Source organism: Cervus elaphus, chromosome 22, assembly GCF_910594005.1.
Source record: "Cervus elaphus chromosome 22, mCerEla1.1, whole genome shotgun sequence".
NCBI classification, from domain to species: Eukaryota; Metazoa; Chordata; class Mammalia; order Artiodactyla; family Cervidae; genus Cervus; species Cervus elaphus.
In genome coordinates this window covers 36,918,110-36,936,164 of record NC_057836.1, presented here as the reverse complement: position 1 = coordinate 36,936,164, position 18,055 = coordinate 36,918,110, and the positions used below count along the sequence as shown (strand labels likewise).

At 39.5% G+C, this 18,055-nt stretch overlaps 1 protein-coding gene and 1 non-coding gene across 19 annotated transcripts in view; both read right to left on the bottom strand.

Annotated features, from left to right (window-relative positions):
- The window catches only part of PPFIBP1 (PPFIA binding protein 1), a 196,886-nt gene that overhangs the window by 10,223 nt on the left and 168,608 nt on the right, over positions 1-18,055 (bottom strand). For 14 of the 18 annotated variants that reach the window (XM_043881930.1, XM_043881923.1, XM_043881926.1 and 11 more), the window contains 10 exons: positions 11,764-11,879; positions 10,917-10,964; positions 9,604-9,664; positions 9,247-9,276; positions 6,554-6,725; positions 6,041-6,073; positions 3,771-3,921; positions 3,382-3,510; positions 1,157-1,307; positions 115-226 (listed from right to left, as the gene is read on the bottom strand). In XM_043881930.1, the coding sequence (XP_043737865.1) occupies positions 115-226; positions 1,157-1,307; positions 3,382-3,510; positions 3,771-3,921; positions 6,041-6,073; positions 6,554-6,725; positions 9,247-9,276; positions 9,604-9,664; positions 10,917-10,964; positions 11,764-11,879 (1,003 nt within the window). The remainder of the gene's footprint in view (positions 1-114; positions 227-1,156; positions 1,308-3,381; positions 3,511-3,770; positions 3,922-6,040; positions 6,074-6,553; positions 6,726-9,246; positions 9,277-9,603; positions 9,665-10,916; positions 10,965-11,763; positions 11,880-18,055) is intronic. The other 4 variants (XM_043881934.1, XM_043881938.1, XM_043881939.1 and 1 more) reach the window with 2 other exon arrangements.
- On the bottom strand, positions 11,673-11,744 carry TRNAC-GCA. Its single transcript has one exon. It is a non-coding gene; the product is annotated as a tRNA-Cys (tRNA).

Sequence of the window (18,055 nt, the reverse complement as noted above, 5' to 3'; positions counted from 1 at the left end):
ACATTGGTTCTTGTGATGAAAAAGAAAGAGCAGCTATATATGTGTGTGTGTGTGTGTGTGTGTGCGTGTGTATACTTTTATACACACTCAATTCATGAATTGAAAACCTCTTACTAGTGACCCAGTTGAAATCCAGCTTTCCATGATTGGTTTCTTCTTCAGATCCCAGGGCTTGCAGTGCCAGTTGGAGTTTCTTTCGATGAAGGGAATGCTTGATTCCAAGCTCCTGAAACAGTAAACAGAAACACTGGCATTACAGCTCTGTCAACATAGGCTGGAGGCCAGTGGCAAAGGATGCCAGTACCTCCAAGATCAAGCTAGTATTGAAGACTCAATAATTACATTAAATCAGAATACTAACCCCAGCTATAAAATGTTGCTGAATAAAAGGCTCCTGGAAAGCCAAGACCACTGCAGTTGATTTAGTGGTACGTTAGATGTTCCCACTAGGTTCCTTCCTTTGCAAGATTGGAACTGCAGGACGCATAACACAAATTCTACTACTCACTTTGTGCATGTGTGCAAAGCCGCTTCAGTTGTGTCTGACTCTTTGCGATCCTATGGACTATAGCCCACCAGGGTCCTTCGTCCATGGGATTCTCCAGGCAAGAACACTGGAGTGGGTTGCCATGCCCTCCTCCAGGGCATCTTCCCAATCCAGGGATCGAGCCCACATCTCTTATATCTAACATGCATTAGCAGACAGGTTCTTTACCACTAATGTCACCTGGGAAGCCCATTCTTATTTTGTACCAGATGTTAAATAATTGGGAAGAAATGTTAAATAACTGGACATAAAATGTAGGGCTTTTCTCCCTTGTGCAAAGTGCAATTGAATTGCACATATTACGTTGAGAAGATGGACCAATGATAAAGCCACAGAATGGTTTTGAGAATATGAACTGAAACTTTAGGATTATGGCTCTATAATTATCCTTTCATTAAAATGCCCAGTGGCTTAAGTGTCTCAAAGGAATCATTAAGACCGGGTCCTCCATTTTTAAGTCCACGAGATAAAATAAGCACAAAGCAAGAAACTCAAGCTTTTTGCAGAGTACTTACTAGCCCGACCCACTTCCCTTTCTGGAAAATAAAACAAGCCAATATTCACATTTTCTCTCTGTCTTCACTGCATAAACAAAATAGAGGCATTCACCTTCTCTAGGTCTTGTTGAGAAGCCTGCAAAAGTGTCTGGCCAGATGCAATCCAGTGCTTGCCAGAATTCAGGTAGGACCCCAAACCCTGTTCCACCAGCCAACTGCAAACCTGATCCTTGGTCCACTTGGCAAATGGCATATCCAAGTCACTATGGGAAAATGAACAATCATATGAAAAAACAATTCAAAGCCAATCCTGTAACTTATCATGAGGGTGGAACAACTGCATGTTCAATAGATACAGAGATTCCCATCTGACTATGAAAAGTCTAATTTTGAGGATGTATTTGGTGAAGGAAATGATACTTCCTCACAAGGGAGATGAACGCTCCCTTGTTTCAAACAAAGCCACAAAAAGATTCAACATGATTTAACAAGACCATGTTCTATGGAAGAAGACTGAGTTAAACAAACAGATCAAGGTGTTATACTAGTATCAACCAATGTTGTTTAGAGGTTGAATCTTCAGAGAACACTAGATCAGACTGAAAGAAACTCAAGTCTAACTTGAATTAACTTTAGTAGAACTACGATTTCTCTCCACATGGTATTCATTGAGAAGAGGGCAATGTGCCATTACTGAGTATGAGAAAGTGCAGTCAAAGTAAATCTTTACTTTCTTTTGCTATTTTTAAATTAATTTTTAATCTGGAATCTAGTTGATTTACAATATTGTACTAGCTTCTTATGCTATTTTTACAAATAGCATTCTTGTTTGGAAAAAAAGTGTGGCAATGAACAAGAAAACTTCTTTTTAGAACAGCACAAAGAGTTCCTCTACTGTGTACAAAGAGAACATATGGCAAACGAGACTGCAGTGTTTGAAGAAGGTCAAAGAGAGTTTCCTCCTTGATGAAACTGGTGCCCAGTGTTCTGCCTGGGTGGGAGGGACCATGTGTAAAAGGTTTCAAGCCTATTCTCTTTTTAAAGATTTAGTATCAATGACTTGTGCTATATGTTTGCCAACCACACCCTTTGATGTTTAGCGAGTCTGTGTAGCAGTTCCAAACCAGCCCTAAACTGGGATAAAGGTGTAGGAAAAGTTCTTAGAGTCTTAACAGATAAAACATTACACAGTCCTGGTAAAGCGAATTCCAATAGAATGTATGTCTTTTAAAGTGCTTTCACAGAATCTATTAACAGTTAATGTTTGGTGGCTTAGTTGCTAAGTCATTCCCCACTCTTGCAACCCCACGGACTGTAGCCTGCCAGGTTCCTCTATCCATGGAATTCCCCAAGTAAGAATATAGGAGTGGGTTGTCATTTCCTTCTCCACAGGATCTTCCTGACCCAGGGATCAAATCCAGGTCTCGTGTGCTGCAGGTGGTCTCCTGCATTGCAGGCAGATTCTTTACCGTCTAAGCCACCAGGGAAGCCCTGTTAATGTATACTGAACAGTTATTTTTTTGCCAGATACTTAAAGCATATTCACTCATTCAATCATCACAATAATCTTTCTGGGGTAAGTACTAATTCATACTATGGGAAACAGAGGCAGAGAGCATGAAAGTAATTGGTTAAGGTCACTCAGCTTACAAGAAGTGGTGAAGTCAGAAATCAGGTCCAAGCAGTTTATCTCTAGAACCTATTCTCTCTTTTTCTTTTCCCCTTAACTATAGTTGAGTTACAATGCTGAGTTAGTTTCTGGTGTGAAGCAAAGTAATTCAGATATATAAATGTATATATAATATATATATATCCTTTTTCATAGTCATTTCCATTACAGTTTATTACAGGCTTTTGAATATGGTTCCCTATGCGATACCATAGGACCTTGTTGTTTATCTATCATATATATAATAGTCTGCATCCGCTAATCCTAAACTTCCATTCCATCCCTCTTCCGTCTCCTCCTCCCCTTGGCAACCACAAGTCTGTAGAACCTATTCTTACTACACTTTCCCATCTTTCCAGAGCTACGCTTTAGAGTTCCTATAATTATTTTTATGTAAAATTTAAATCCAAAAGTCAATCTAGTACAGATGTTGCTGACATTTCAGCTCAGGTTACTCGCCTAGCTCACAGAGCCCTCACCTTCTGTATAGTTCCTCATTAACCACAGTCAAATGGCACTGCTCTAGAGATGACAGAGGTTTCCATAGGCACAGCAGTAAGCAAAGGATTCAGCTGTCTAGCCCAGGGTCAACAATAACACTGCAGATGCTCACGAGACCTTGATGCTTGGGAGGTGATGCAAACGTCCATGCACGTGGCTGTTCCTACCTGTTAGACTGTCCCAAATCACGAGACCAACCCAATCGGGGCCCCGCAGTCGCCCTTGTCCCTCCTCTTCTGAATTCAGACTCAGACATGTCATCTGGGTTGAATGTAGTGGACTGACTTCTCCTAAGTCTGTAAAGAAGACACAGCACATTAGACCTGAAGACGCCTTTGACTTTAATTTGAACATTTTAAACTGATGCTTATATATGCATGGTTAGAAAGGACATTTGGATTTAAACTTTGAGACTCAATGAGTTAATGAATCCCAAGTCACAATCTTCCCTCTGTAAAAGGATCACAAAAGCCCTAAAGTTTTGTAACCATTTTTAGCCAGTTTTCCAATCATCCCTACATTTGAGCCACATATAAGACAAAGCTCTGTTACTTACTTTCCGAAGAGTCTCATAATACCCCGGGATTTCTTCTTGGAATCTGGAGATGGTGGAGACATCTGGAAGGGACTACTTCCCTGTGAATTTTTCGGCCGAGACGATACACCAGCCAGATCTAAATGCTCGGGTGTCTCCTTTTCCGTTTCAGCTATTCCAAGAACAGAATACATACTTGATGAAATTTAAAATATGGGCTGAGCATGCCTAGATGTTAACCTCCTCGGTTTAAGCAACTGTTAAGAATTCTTCTTCTGTTGATCTATAAACTGGTGACTTAGGAAGAGCACCCTGTAAATATTAAAAATTACATCCTTCTCTACCATCTACTTTGTTGTGTATCAAGTTTATTAACTTGGAAATTACACCTTCTTTGAGATAAAAGGTAAAATAGCATTACCATACTCTTTCCTTGACTGATTTTAATCCATAATGAAATCATTTTCAAAATTACTGCAGTACTTGGTACTGTTGACTACTTCCTACAAAGCCATCCTCTCCTTTGGCTTCCTGACACAACACGTTCCTAGATCTGTCATCTGAAAGTTTCTTTGCTGTACTGCTGTTTTCTCTTCCTCTTTCACTCCAAGATTCTCTCCTGGGTTCCTTCTGCAGGATCTTTTGACAGACTCACCCACTCTATGCTCAGCATGAAATGATGGCTTTGCTCATTTCATGAACAAAGCAACGGGTTATCAGAATCTCTGAGCCTGATAATCTCTCTCCCCAGCTTCAGTATCTGAATGTCAGTGGATATTCCCAATTTGGTGTCCCAAGAGTACCTGGGACTTAACAAATCCATCCAATTTTCCTGAGAGTCTTCTTTTACATTTTCTTATTTCATATTTCATTAATACCAGGCAATTTTCTCCCTGTTACTCCAGTCCAACCTCTTTGTCATTTTCTTTTCATTCCCTTCTCCCCTTTGGCATTTACATTAAATTGGTTACCAAGTTCTAGGAATCCTTTATTTAAGAAATTTATTCTTAATTATCACCTGTTATGTTCCAGGAACTGAGAAAAGAACGAGTTGGATAGTCATAAATTTTTCTTGTTTTTTATTAAAATTTTTTTTCTTTTGATATGAAACTAGTGCCTGTTGATTTTGCCTTAAAAGAATAACATCCAAATCTGCTATCCTCAGACTTCCCAGCATCAACTCTCCTCATTTGTTTAGCTGTCGATCTCACACTAAAAAACACAAGGATGCTGATTCCTCCATGTGAGAATATGCACTTTTACAGAGCAAAGTAAAAGTTGTACAAAAATCACAGGGACAGTGTTTCAGCAAGATCTAAAAGTTGCAGAGGCTGACTTGTCTATGAAGCAGAGCTGTGACTATAGGTTATGGTAAGCAGCATTGATTGGCCTCTCAGCAACAATACATTTCTCCTAAGAAAGATGCAAACACATTTGAGAACAGTTGTCTGGATAGATCATTTTCATTCACCCTGTGTATATGCTGGACATTTAAGGCTATGAAGAGAGAGAAGTCACTTTTGTTGACCCATATTAATATGTGGATACCTACACAAGGTAATAGGACCTATTGGGAAAATCCAATGTAATCTATCCATTCAAAGCCTATAGCCATGATAGAGGTACTGGGGTCTCTGAAAATGCTGCTCAGCTCCCCCTCACTTTAAAAGCATTGTGTTTTTATTTATTTTGAGGATAACCTCCCTACCACTGTATTCTTTAAAAAGGAAAACAGCTTTCCCTCTCCTAAAATCGCTTTGGTGGCGACTCCTTAGATATTGCTGTAACTAAATGTCACCTCCATCTTCAAATCAATATGTCAGAAGGATGTTCCTCTAAGAGAAGTCAGTCTAAAATGATCATTTTTGGTGTCTTCCACAGACCTGTTCAGCTAAAAACATGTCTTTCTGGAGTCTGGGGAAACATTACCAACGAGGAGGAGCTGCAAGGCCCTGGGAGTTAGAGTGATGTGATGTACTTTGGGGTGAAGGAGCTGGATTTATGACGCCAGGACACTCCTGCCCTGCACTTTGCCGGCCGCTGGGCACATTTGGTCCTCACAGAGCTGCTTGCAAGGTGCCATTAGCATGGGTTACAGCAGCATTTAGGCTCAGAAGCGGAGGCTCTAGAGAGAGTCCTGGTGAGCGGAAGGTGGAAGGAGCACTCTGGAGTAGAGGACTCCATGTTGGGATGCTGCCAGCTCGCTGTCTAGAGATCAAGATGCCAAGAGCAGGGGTTAGCTCGGTCGGGAGCACAGTGCTGGCGAAGGCAGGCATGCAGGGGTACGGTACCTAAGGTGGGTGCACTGGCACTTCGTTTACGATCTTCAGAAATCCCAACAACGCACACAATCACACGCAGCGCAATGGAGAGAACACAGGGGAATGACAAAATGAAACACAGATCAAAGTCCTACTCACAAAATGCACAGTGAGAGGGAGGGCGGGCGCCACACTGCGCTTCCGATGCTACACACAGACTCTGCTGGAGGTGTCAACATGGGGTGAATCTATCCGCTTTCAGAGCAGATGGGAAGCTGTTTGTAGTGATGTCAGAGAGAGCCAGGGGTTTTGGTTTTTCCTCTAAGTTTACACCCAGAACTGGGAGCAGAGTGAGAGAGCCCACACCAAGCTATCTTTACCTCTGAATTAAGCCTGTGGAAGCATTTTTTGTTAACTTTTCCCCCCAAGTCATTCACCTTCATTTCTGAGAAAAAGAAATGTACAAATAGATGAATAAGGGAAGAGACTGATCTTTTCCTGACTCTGGAAGAATTAAGGAAATGGCATTTTGGCCACACATACCCAAGTTTGGCGCGCTTGCTGTCCTCTTGTTACTTTTAATTTTAAAAAAACCACGACCAAAGGAAGATCTGGCTTTCCGAGTGCCAAAGGGATTGTCATCCCCGGAGGCATCATGTCCTGGAGCTTTGGGAGGGAGGGTCCCAAAGGGACTGCTCTCTACCGGAGCTTTATCCTGAGAGAGAAGTAGTGATGAATGTGACACAGCATGAACATGCATAATTACTGGTGCATAGCAGTACTAAATACTACACACGTGATTTTAGCTAAAAAAGGATAACTGAACCAACACACTCATTATGAATGTCAAATGTCCTGTTAGGAGTTTAAAAAGTCAATTCTGATTTTTACTTAAGGAACAACAACAAAAACATGGTCATCACCAATCTTAATCCATGTGTTTAGGGCTTTAAGTATTTAGGATAGATATAGACATTCTCAAATTTTATTTTAATTTAATTGCCTCATTTCCTCAAAGACACAGAGATAAAACATTACATCACTGGAGTAGCAGCAGATTTCCTACTTTCCTAATAATCATGACAAAGACCTGGTTATGATATAGTTCACAGTCTTTATAACTACAACAATAAAATCCCAATATAATGTAATTATTCTATAAAGTAGACATTAGTCCTGACCTTCTATACCAGCAGTATAAGAACTCCAGTTATTTCTACTCCACTTATTTTAAATATTTCCTCTCAAAGAATTAATGATAAAATGAAACCACAAGCAGCAACTATTTAAGATATATAATTTTGAAATGGGATTTTGGGTTATAGTCATATCTCACCTGCAAGTTACTAAACATGGATCACTGGTTTTCAATGACTGTGATACATTCAAATATGATTAACCATTAAAATGAAATACACTGAAATTAAATTTATCTTGATTGATTCAGAAGCCACTTGAGATCCTCACAATATTTCAAAATCCTTATCAAGAATTTTAACTGTGACTTTAAATACAGGTATACCTCATTTTATTGCATCTCCCTTTATTGTGCCTTGCCGATATTGTGTTTTTAACAAACTGCAAGTGTGTGGCAGCCCTGCATTAGAGCTATTTTTCCAACAGCATGTGTTCACTTTGTGTCCCCGTGACACATTTTGGTAATTCTCACAATCTTTCAAACTTTTCCGTTAATATTATATTTGTTACGGAAATCTGTGATTGGTGACCTTTGATGTTACTATTGTAAAAAGGTGACAGCCTGCTGAAGGCTCAGATCACGGTTAGCATTTTCCAGCACCTTTTAATGAAGGTATGTACATGGTTTTTGTTCATATCATGCCACTGCAGATGTAATAGATTATGGTAGTATAGTGTAAATATAGCTTTTATATGCACTGGGAAACCAAAACGCTTGTGTGACTCACTTTATTGCAATATTTGCTTTATTGTGGTGGCCTGGGTCTGAACATACAATACCTCCGAGGTCTGCCTGTAACTTAATTTTGAGCTTTCTGGTTATTTAAATTGGTAATTATACTGTTTTTAGTATTATCCAAGGATTCTTTTGTCTGCATGTTCTCATTTCTTGAACATCTCTTGTCCTCTCTCTTTTCTGCAGAAATAGAGAGAAGGGCAAGGAGCAACAAGCTTTTAAGGTGGATATTTTTCTCGACATTTCTACCATTCATAGTAACCAAACATGTACCGATGGCACAATCCAGTGATTCTCTTATCAATATCTCAATGCCCTATGTCAACGTCATTTCACACCACTTACTGAATTAGCAAGACAAAAAGAACAGTGACATGAATTGTGACTGGATCCACTTTCTGTGCTTTGTTAGTTACACCCACTCGTGACTCAAGGCAGTGAGAGCCAACAGTGAGAGACTGCATCTGGAGAGAGTGTGCTTACCAGACTGTGACCTGTGCAAGGTCAACATTTGAAAAAGAGAAGAAAGAAGAGCCAGAACCCATGCTGACGATGCCTTTAAAATACCAGAATGTCTGCTGTGGATAGACACTGGTTATATAATACAAACAGCTGGTGATCTTTCTAAGAAGGGCTTTTTGTGAAGTGTAAGGAAACCCAGGTTTGGTTGTTACTGTCATCAAGTAGCATAACCAAGAGTTTGGAGCTTCGCTTTTATTTTGTTCTTATTGACGTGAACGTCATATAACATTAAAGTAACTATTTTAATTTTTGGCTGTGCCACATGGCTTGTGGGATCTTGGTTCCCCAACCAGGGATCAAACCCATGACTCCGGCATTGGAAGTGCGGAGTCTCAATCACTGGACCAGCAAAGTCAAAAGTAACTATTTTAAAGGGAGCAAATGTAGTGGCATTTAGCACATTCATAGTGTTGTGGAACCAACACCTCTACCTAGTTCTAAAACATTTCCATCATTCTAAAGTAAACCCCTTATTCACTATGCAGTTTCTCCCCATCCTCTCTCCTCCACCCCTGACAACCACAAATTTGTGTTCTATCTCTATGGATTTACCTATTCTGGTATTTTACATAAATGGGATCATATAATATGTGACCTTTTGTGTTGAGCTTCATTCACTTGGCATGTTTTGCAGGTTCTTAGAATTTTACTTTATTGGAGACATTTAAGTAGTCTTATGTTTTATATATTAAGCAATCTTATGCATTATGTATTAAGAAGTTTGATGTATGTATTAGAACTCTCAAACATTTCTACATTGTAATCTGGACATAAAACTTACTTCTGAAGGCTTTGGAATAGACTCCTTTTCCTGTTCAAAACAACAACAGTAGTTAAATATTGTTATAGGAATTAATCTATTTAGAATTTCTCACATATAATTCAACAAATTAAAATAAATTTACATCTATTTCAGGGCTACAAAATCTCATCTTCACTTAATTTCTACAATACTTTATTAATGTCTCCACATTTGACTTTATGTACTACTTTCAATCCTTTACACTCATATTCCTTAATATTTATCATTAACTGCAGTATCTAATACTTTTCCATTACTGAAACCACAAATGGGACAAGATGAAGATCCCTAAATATTTCGCCTCAGGGTAACAGACAGAAAAAACACAGGACCAACCCCGTCTGATGACTCTTTCTTCAGATTGCCCAGGCTGCTAGACTTCTGCAAACTTGAAGTTCTAAAAATAATAACAATAATAATTATGATTAATAGTAAGTGGCTCTGGTGCCACTGCTTCTAAGTAGAATGCCTTGGAAAGAAACTAAAATTGCATGTGAATGGAGTCCTGGTAATAAAAGAAAATCAGGATTCAGACAGTCATTTATGTACTTAACTAAATTACAATGTTTAGTTCTTTTAAAAGCAGGGGTGGTTAACTGTCCCGCCAATAACTTTAACTGTCTTGCGCACGTTAGAATGGCTGGAAAAACACTTAGGACTATCCTGTGATGTCAATATTCGAAAATAAACCAGTGTTTTCCACAGGCTAGTGGTGCATCCTTTGCATATACACATTTACACCAGGAACTTTTACAATGGTCGTGTACTTTTTATATTAATCCTTCTAATGAAAATAAAGGATGAAAAAGTATTACTTTTCAGTTCACAAAGGAGTCAGTTTTCTGAGTCTGGCAAAGCACTTTATTTTCCAGTCCTAATCAAGCATAATAGAGGAATCCCTGTTGCGATAATAACTCATTTAAAACCTTAGTAAAGGCACAGTGACAGTGTGAACACCTGGGAAAGTCTTGCTCTTCTCATAAGTTGCATTCAATTATACGCAGCTGTCGTTACTCAGAAACTGAAGGCAGGAATATCTGACCAGTTTAAAAACAAGAGCAAATAAATAACTTTGCTGTAAGATACAGGATAATGGAATATACTAACAAACTTTTAAAAGGCATTTCTCATGTATTTATGTGTAAATAAGTTGCTAGAAATGTCAACTACCAAATAAAGAAAAAGATAATGGAGAAAAAAGATCTCATCTTTGAGTATAGCTCTGAAAATGTTTTTCTAATTTCATCCAGACTTTAACTTGGATAAATGTAGCCATTAGGTCAGCTTATTAATCTGAAAGTACAAAATACCATGGCAGCCTTACCAGCCGCTGTGATGCTTTTCTAACAGACATACTCAAAATACAGGTCAGTACAAAAATGAAATTTAAAGCACTGAACTTCACATGAAAACTGATGAAGGAAGGCTCAAGATCAGCAGAAAGGTGGCATGAAATAATGGTAAAAGAGCAAGTATTTATTTGTTTCTTTACAACCCCCACCCCCACCCGCTCCGGTCATTACGGCTGCATTCACTCATGCAGGCCTCAGGGACACCTGCTTCTAACACTAGTCATTGTTAGTGTAACAGACACTTTTTGTGTCCCAAGCAGCAAACATATTTTTCACATTTGATAAAACAGAACTTACGCAAGACTATCACACAGTTGAGCTTCAGCAGCAGAACCAATTCCATCACTAAAATATTGTAAAAAAAAAATTTTTGATGAGTTTCATGAAGAAAAAAAAAGACCATATATATTCCAAGTGAACAAAACTGTCAATAACAAAAAATTGTGTAAGAACAGTTACTTCTCTCTCTTCTGATATTCTACTTAATTTTATTTAGTCTAATTGGAAGATTAGGCAATTAATTTGGGAACATATTCCCCCCACATTCTATTTGCCTAGGGAGAGGCTATCGGATCCTCATCCTGGCTCCTTGACAACATCTTCCAAACAGCCTCAGGAACACGACTGTTGCTATTCTCCTTGCAGTCCTTTGATGACCACCTGGGACCTAGGATATACAAGCCAAGTTCCCTCTCTAACCTGATCAGCATACTTCCCCAGCCGAACCTCCAGTTACTTCCTGCTTCACACCTCTTATTTTAATAATAGAGAACTGCTGTGGGGCTCCCTGGCCAGTGTCTTACTGTTTCTTGCTTCTCTGGGTTAAAGATCATGTCTGTAAATAAATGCAGCCCACTCCTGCTTTTGGCGGATCTACTTTTCTGAGTATTCATATTGCAGCATTAGGTCATAGATTACTTTTTTTTTTTTAAGTCACTCAGTTGTGTCCGACTCTTTGCGACCCCATGGACTGTAGCCTACCAGGTGCCTCAGTTCATGGAATTTTTCAGGCAAGAGGCTGGAGTGGGTTGCCATTTCCTTCTCCAGGGGATCTTCCCAACCCAGGGATCGAACCCGGGTCTCCTGCATTGCAGGCAGATGCTTTACCATCTGAGCCACCAGGGAAGCCCAATAAATGACATACCTCTCCTCAAATGGAGTCTCTGGCTTAGAAGGCAATTTTGCTTTTTCAGAAGTTTCCAAGCCTTTAGATGCTGGCAATAATGAAGGGATTGAAACTTGCAAGATGCTTGTGTTGAACTGTAATGTAATAATAAAAAACCTCAAATCAATCCATCAAACAAACAGAATATAATGCACAGAGTAACAAAGAGAAAAATAAGACAATTAAGTGGTCTACTGCTAAAATTTCATACACCTGTGTTTAGAACTCTATCCTTATATTGATAAAATGGTTTTAGGACATAAACATCCAGACGCGGTAATCAGAGGAAACATTCAGAAGAAGGTAATTTTTGAACACGCTTTTGAAGAAGACACTGAATATTGAGAAGAAGACATAATAAATACCATTAAGAAAGTTAACAGAAAATCCTAACCATGTTAAGTCCTGACTGACATCTTGACCCTGACACACCTGACTAAGTGAATTTGACCTTAGGTAAGTTAACTGTACATTCATTTTCTCCCCTGTAAAATGACAACATCAATGCCTACCTTACAGGGTTGCAATGATTGTAGATGAAATTTGGTTAAAGAGTTTTGTAAACAAAGCACTATTTGCACTTTAATTGCTACCATTAGTTTAATATGGTAGTTAATTATTCTGTATGTGCACAGGTTAACTAACTTCAGTTAACAGAACTGATGAAAAGTGTCATTAAAACAAATTATAATAGATTTTGTGGCAACACTACTTAAAACACGAAGCTTAGTAGTAACAATATTATAGCAAAAACAACAAAAAAGCATAATACATTTTATCCCCCCAAATGCTTTGTATATCCTAAGGATGGATTTTGTGAAAGGCTTTCTAAACACTGGTTTTCAGTAATTTCTGACAACCAGAGAGCAGTTAGATTGTGAGCCACACCATGAAGTAATAAATGAAGCACTTAAAAAAAAAATTCCAGTAAAAAATGAAAAAAACTTGCCTCAATGAACTCACTTTTGAAAGTCAGCCAATCCAAGACAGCTCTTGGCTTCTGGGAGTAAGTTAATCAGGTAGGGACCCACACCAGGAACACACTTCTGAGTGTCAACCAGTCAACAACAGCCTCACCTTCACAACCACACACAACTGATGCAACTCACTCCTGCCACTGAAAGCCCAATGTCCTTGACCAACCAACAAACTCACTTACTTAAATAAGCAATGAAAACAGCTTTGTGAGATTTGTTTCAGTTACTGAGTGGCAGTCCCATCCTGTGATACTAGAAAAAGTTATAAAATGCAAAGTCTGTTAAAGATTGGGCACAAGATGGAGTCACTCATGCTAAGCCCTATATTAGCAAGCCTGGACGTAACTATATTTCCTATGCTCAGCTTTCCAAGAAAAGGAAGGACTAGGTCAACCAGTCAGCACTTCCGGTTCAGCACAAGTTACCTGGCTGGGGCCCAAGACCTCTATTCTATGTAAGGGAATAAACCTGCATTAACCAATCAGCGCATGCCAAGTAAGACTTCCCTTTTCTGCTCCACTCTGCCTATAACAGTTGATGGGATGCTGCTGGATTCATGGATCACTGAATAAAGCTAACAGATCTTTAAAATTTACCCAGCTGAATTCTGTTCCTTAACAAGTCGTATTATTATAAAATAGGCGATTACTTCACTATCACTTTTTTCAGTTTGAATCTTTATGATTCATTCTGGGCAATTTATTTAACCACCATACCCATTTTCTGATGTGCACTCACTTCCTTGGGTTCCTTCCTTGGGAAAAATAGCTACACTAGCAAACTGACCCATTTTCTAGATTTCTTTCAAAATTTAGGGCTTTCACTCCAACCTCAAATTGCCCTCCTGACTTTTCTTTAAAAATGTGGCTGAACATCTTCAATCATCCTAAAATCATTCTTGTTCCAAACTTATTATCTGTCATTAAACTGCAATTCACATAGTGAAGACTTTTTCTTTTTGGTAAAGATATGAGGTTATCCAGGTATGTCCCATATGGAACAGCACCTGCTCTCAACAAATAGAGCACATGCCATGGCCATCATACAGTATTTTTTCTTTTAGTGTAAATATTTAACAACTAGAGAATTTTTCCCTCTAAGATAATTCTTATTCCTTAACTAATTCCTTAGGTTTTTTTCCCTTTCAGTTTTATTGGAAAAAAAGCTATGACAAACCTAGACAGTGTATTAAAAACCAGAGATATCACTTCACCAACAAAGGTCTAGATAGTCAAAGCTATGCTTTTTCCAGTAGTTATGTGCAGATGTGAGAGTGGAACCAGAAAAAAGGCTGTGTACCAAAGAATTGATGTTTTCGATTGTGGTGCTGGAGAAGTCTCTTGAGAATCCCTTGGACTGCAAGATCAAACCAGTAAATCCTAAACAAAATCAGCCCTGAATGTTCACTGGAAGAACTGATGCTGAACTTGATGCTCCAATACTTTGGCCACCTGATGTGAAGAGCCAACTCACTGGAAAAGACCCTGATGCTGGGAAAGATTGAGGGTGGGAGGAGAAGGGGGCAGCAGAGGATGAGATAATTGGATGGCATCATTGACTCAATGGACGTGAGTTTGAGCAAACTCTGGGAGATAGTAAAGGACAGGGAAGCCTGGTGTGCTGCAAGTCACAGGATTGAAAAGTCTTGGACACGACTTGGCAACTGAACAACAACAACTGACATAGCCACTGTGAAAGTTTTAGGTGTACAGGATAATGACTTGACTTACATACACTGTTATATGATTGCCATAGTTAATTAAATTAACATTTACTACCTCATATAGATAGGTGAAGAAAAAGTTTTTCCCTCATGATGAGGACTTCTAAGATATACTCTCTTATCAACTTTCAAACACACAATACACAGTGTTAACTGCAGTCATCATGTTGGACATCACATTCCTAGTACTTACTAATAGCCTTTGTACCTTTTGACTACCTTCATGCAATTCCCCTTCTCATTAATACCTTTTTAATGACACATTTCAGCTAAGAGAAATGTTGTTTTCTCATTGAACTCTTTCTCATTCAATTGAAATCTCATATTTTCATTATGTAATTAGGAGCAACATATATAAAAAGATGCCATTTGATTCCTTCTCACAATTTCTTACAATAAAATGTTAGGAGAGATGACCAAAGAAGGATCTGTTAAATAAAAAGGAGCCAAGATTTAATTGAAAAATAAAACTGTTTCTCATTCCTAGTTTCCCTAGATGGAATATTACATATCAAAATTAAGAAATGGTTTCAAGGCAAAGATCAAACACAGGTGTCGTCAGGAAAACAGCCTTAAGATGAAGCCACAGGTGTGGCTTTGTTAAGAGAGGAAAATTTGAGGTGGTGCTCTCCTTAAACCTCTCAAACAGGTCAAAAAACTCTAAAGGGGATATCTCATAGTGGCCTCACAGGGAACCTAAAGTAATGAACGATTTTTTTGTGAAGATATTTATGGATATGATTTTATCTAATGGAGTGAATTATACATTGATTCATAAGAAATTCCAAATGTTTAAAATATTCTGTCAATTTAGACTGAAAGGAATATAGCTAGTAGAAAATGAGAAGAAATGAAGGCTTTGTGACCTAAATGGACACTCAACAGAAAACTACTCATCTGCAAATACAGGCTTCTTCTTATTAAAAAGAAGGATGGCTCAAAAGGAAGCCAAGAGCCTAGAGGACTAGCCTCCATGGAATTGCTAGGGACTAGTGACACATGTGTGCCTTGTATTTCTCTATTTTTCAATGGGAGTGCCTACAGCAGCTGCTGCTGCTGCTGCTAAATCGCTTCAGTCGTGTCCGACTCTGTGCGACCCCATAGACGGCAGCCCTCCAGGCTCCCCTGTCCCTGGGATTCTCCAGGCAAGAACACTGGAGTGGGCTGCCATTTCTTTCTCCAATGCATGAAAGTGAAAAGTGAAAGTGAAGTCGCTCAGTCATGTCTGACTCTTCGTGATCCCATGGACTGCAGCCCACCAGGCTCCTCTGCTCATGGGATTTTCCAGGCAAAAGTACTGGAGTGGATTCCCGTTGCCTTCTCCAGCCTACAGCAGCTACATTATGTTTATCCCACCACTGTATACTGGATGTGTGGGGGACAGACAGCTTGTCCTTTAAGTTCCAGGTTCCTTAAATAGAATGGAATGGTATTCACAAAGCTGTGCCCAAGGTAATGTACCTGAAAAGCTTCATCTATAACTTGACCTGATTGGTATGACAAGATCCAGGGATACTGATGCCAAATTGGAATGAGGCTGAGGGGTCTTTGAAGAGGGGATGAATGTTATTTTCCATGGGAGAGGGATATGTTGGAGCCAGACAGCCAAATATGGTTGCCCCAATATATCCCATCCCATGTATTCTTATGATATTGGCACTTGTTCATCAAGAGGTAGAGTCTATGTTCCCACTCCTTGAATCTGGATGGCCCTGTGACTACAGGAGAAGAGATTCTACATGACTTCTGAGATGCGTCACAAAAGGTGGTAAAATCTGCCCAGTCCTCTCCTTGGGACGCTCATCCTTACGACCCACCACCACACTGACAGGAAGCTAAGCAATCACATGTAGTTGTTCCAGTCTGAGTCTCAGCTGAGGTCCTAGTCAACAGTCTGCCTCAACCACCAGACACGTGAATAGAGTATCCTTCAGATGACTCAAGCCCCTAGGTTTCTCACCATTCTAGCTGATGTCCAGGGGAGCAAAGACAAGATGTTCCTGCCAAGCCCTGCCCAAACTGCAGATTCATCAGCAAAACCAATGTTGTAGTTCAAGCCACAAAGTTTTGGGGGTGGTGTGCAACAGATAACAATAATAGATTTTGGTGCCACTTTGAAGTGAAAGTAATATAAGCGAGTTTAAACTGTTCATTCCCCTCTAGCTGCTTTTTTCAAGTTTAACAAATTGAAGGGGAAATTTTCTTCTTCTTTTTTTTTTTAATTTGAAAGTAGTCACTATTTATTAACTGATCAGATTACAAAAATAATCATGGTAGACACCCTAGTTCAAAAGGCCTGTTGATCCAGTCTACTGTACTGCCAGCATCTCCACCTTCTACAAAATAGGTGGTCTTTCTCTTCATTCCACCTTGTGAAGATAATTTGCAGGGCTGTAGGAAGGTGTTTCGGAGAAGGCAATGGCACCCCACTCCAGTACTCTTGCCTGGAAAATCCCATGTACAGAGGCACCTGGTAGGCTGCCGTCCATGGGGTTGCTAAGAGTCGGACACGACTGAGCGACTTCACTTTCACTTTTCACTTTCATGCATTGGAGAAGGAAATGGCAACCCACTCCAGTGTTCTTGCCTAGAGAATCCCAGGGACAGGGGAGCCTGGAGGGCTGCCGTCTATGGGGTCACACAGAGTTGGACACGACTGAAGCGACTTAGCAGCAGCAGCAGGAAGGTGTTTGCTGCTTTAAAGCATTTTCCAATACTACAGATCCCATGAAGCAGATGCTCCATGCAGATGATACCATATTTACCAAGTGATCAAGCAACCGATGTGTAATCTGTCAAGGCAATTTACTTCTTATTGTTTTGCCATAACTATGCTTGTAGATAATTCATTTGCTGACTTCCAGTTTGGATACTTCCAAGCAATACATGACTCCACAATACCCAGCTTGTTAACCGAAGTCCATCATCTTTCTGTGTTACCATCACAAGTGACTAAAACTTATATAATCTCACTTTGCCCCCACTTTATTCATTGCCTACTTATTTTTTAGTAAGTAGATTATAATCTCATATTGAAGACTACATCCATCTCCAAAGGATTCATATGTCTTCCCTGAATTATATAAGTGATTTTGACATTGCCCAACTCTTTATTTTTTTCCTTTTTAAACTTTTTATTTTGTATTGGGGTACACCCAATTAACAAACAATGTTGACAGTTTCGGGTGAACAGCAAAGGGACTCAACCATACATATACATGTACCCATTCTCCCCCAAACTCCCCTCCCATCCAGGCTGCCACATAACACTGGGCAGAGTTCCGTATGCTATACTGTAGGTCCTTGGTGGTTATCCATTTTAAGTATAGCAGTGTGTACATGTACGTCCCAAACTCCCTAATTATCCTTTCCCTGATCTTTTCCCCTGGCAACCATAAGCTGCTTCTCCAAGTCTGTGAGTCTGTTTCTGTTTTGTAAGTAAGATCATTTGTATCCTTTCTTTTTGGATTCCACATATAAGGGATGTTATGTGATACTCCTCCTTCTGAGGAGGAGTCTGACTGACTTCACTCAGTATGACACTCTCCCGGTCCATCCATGTTGCTGCAAA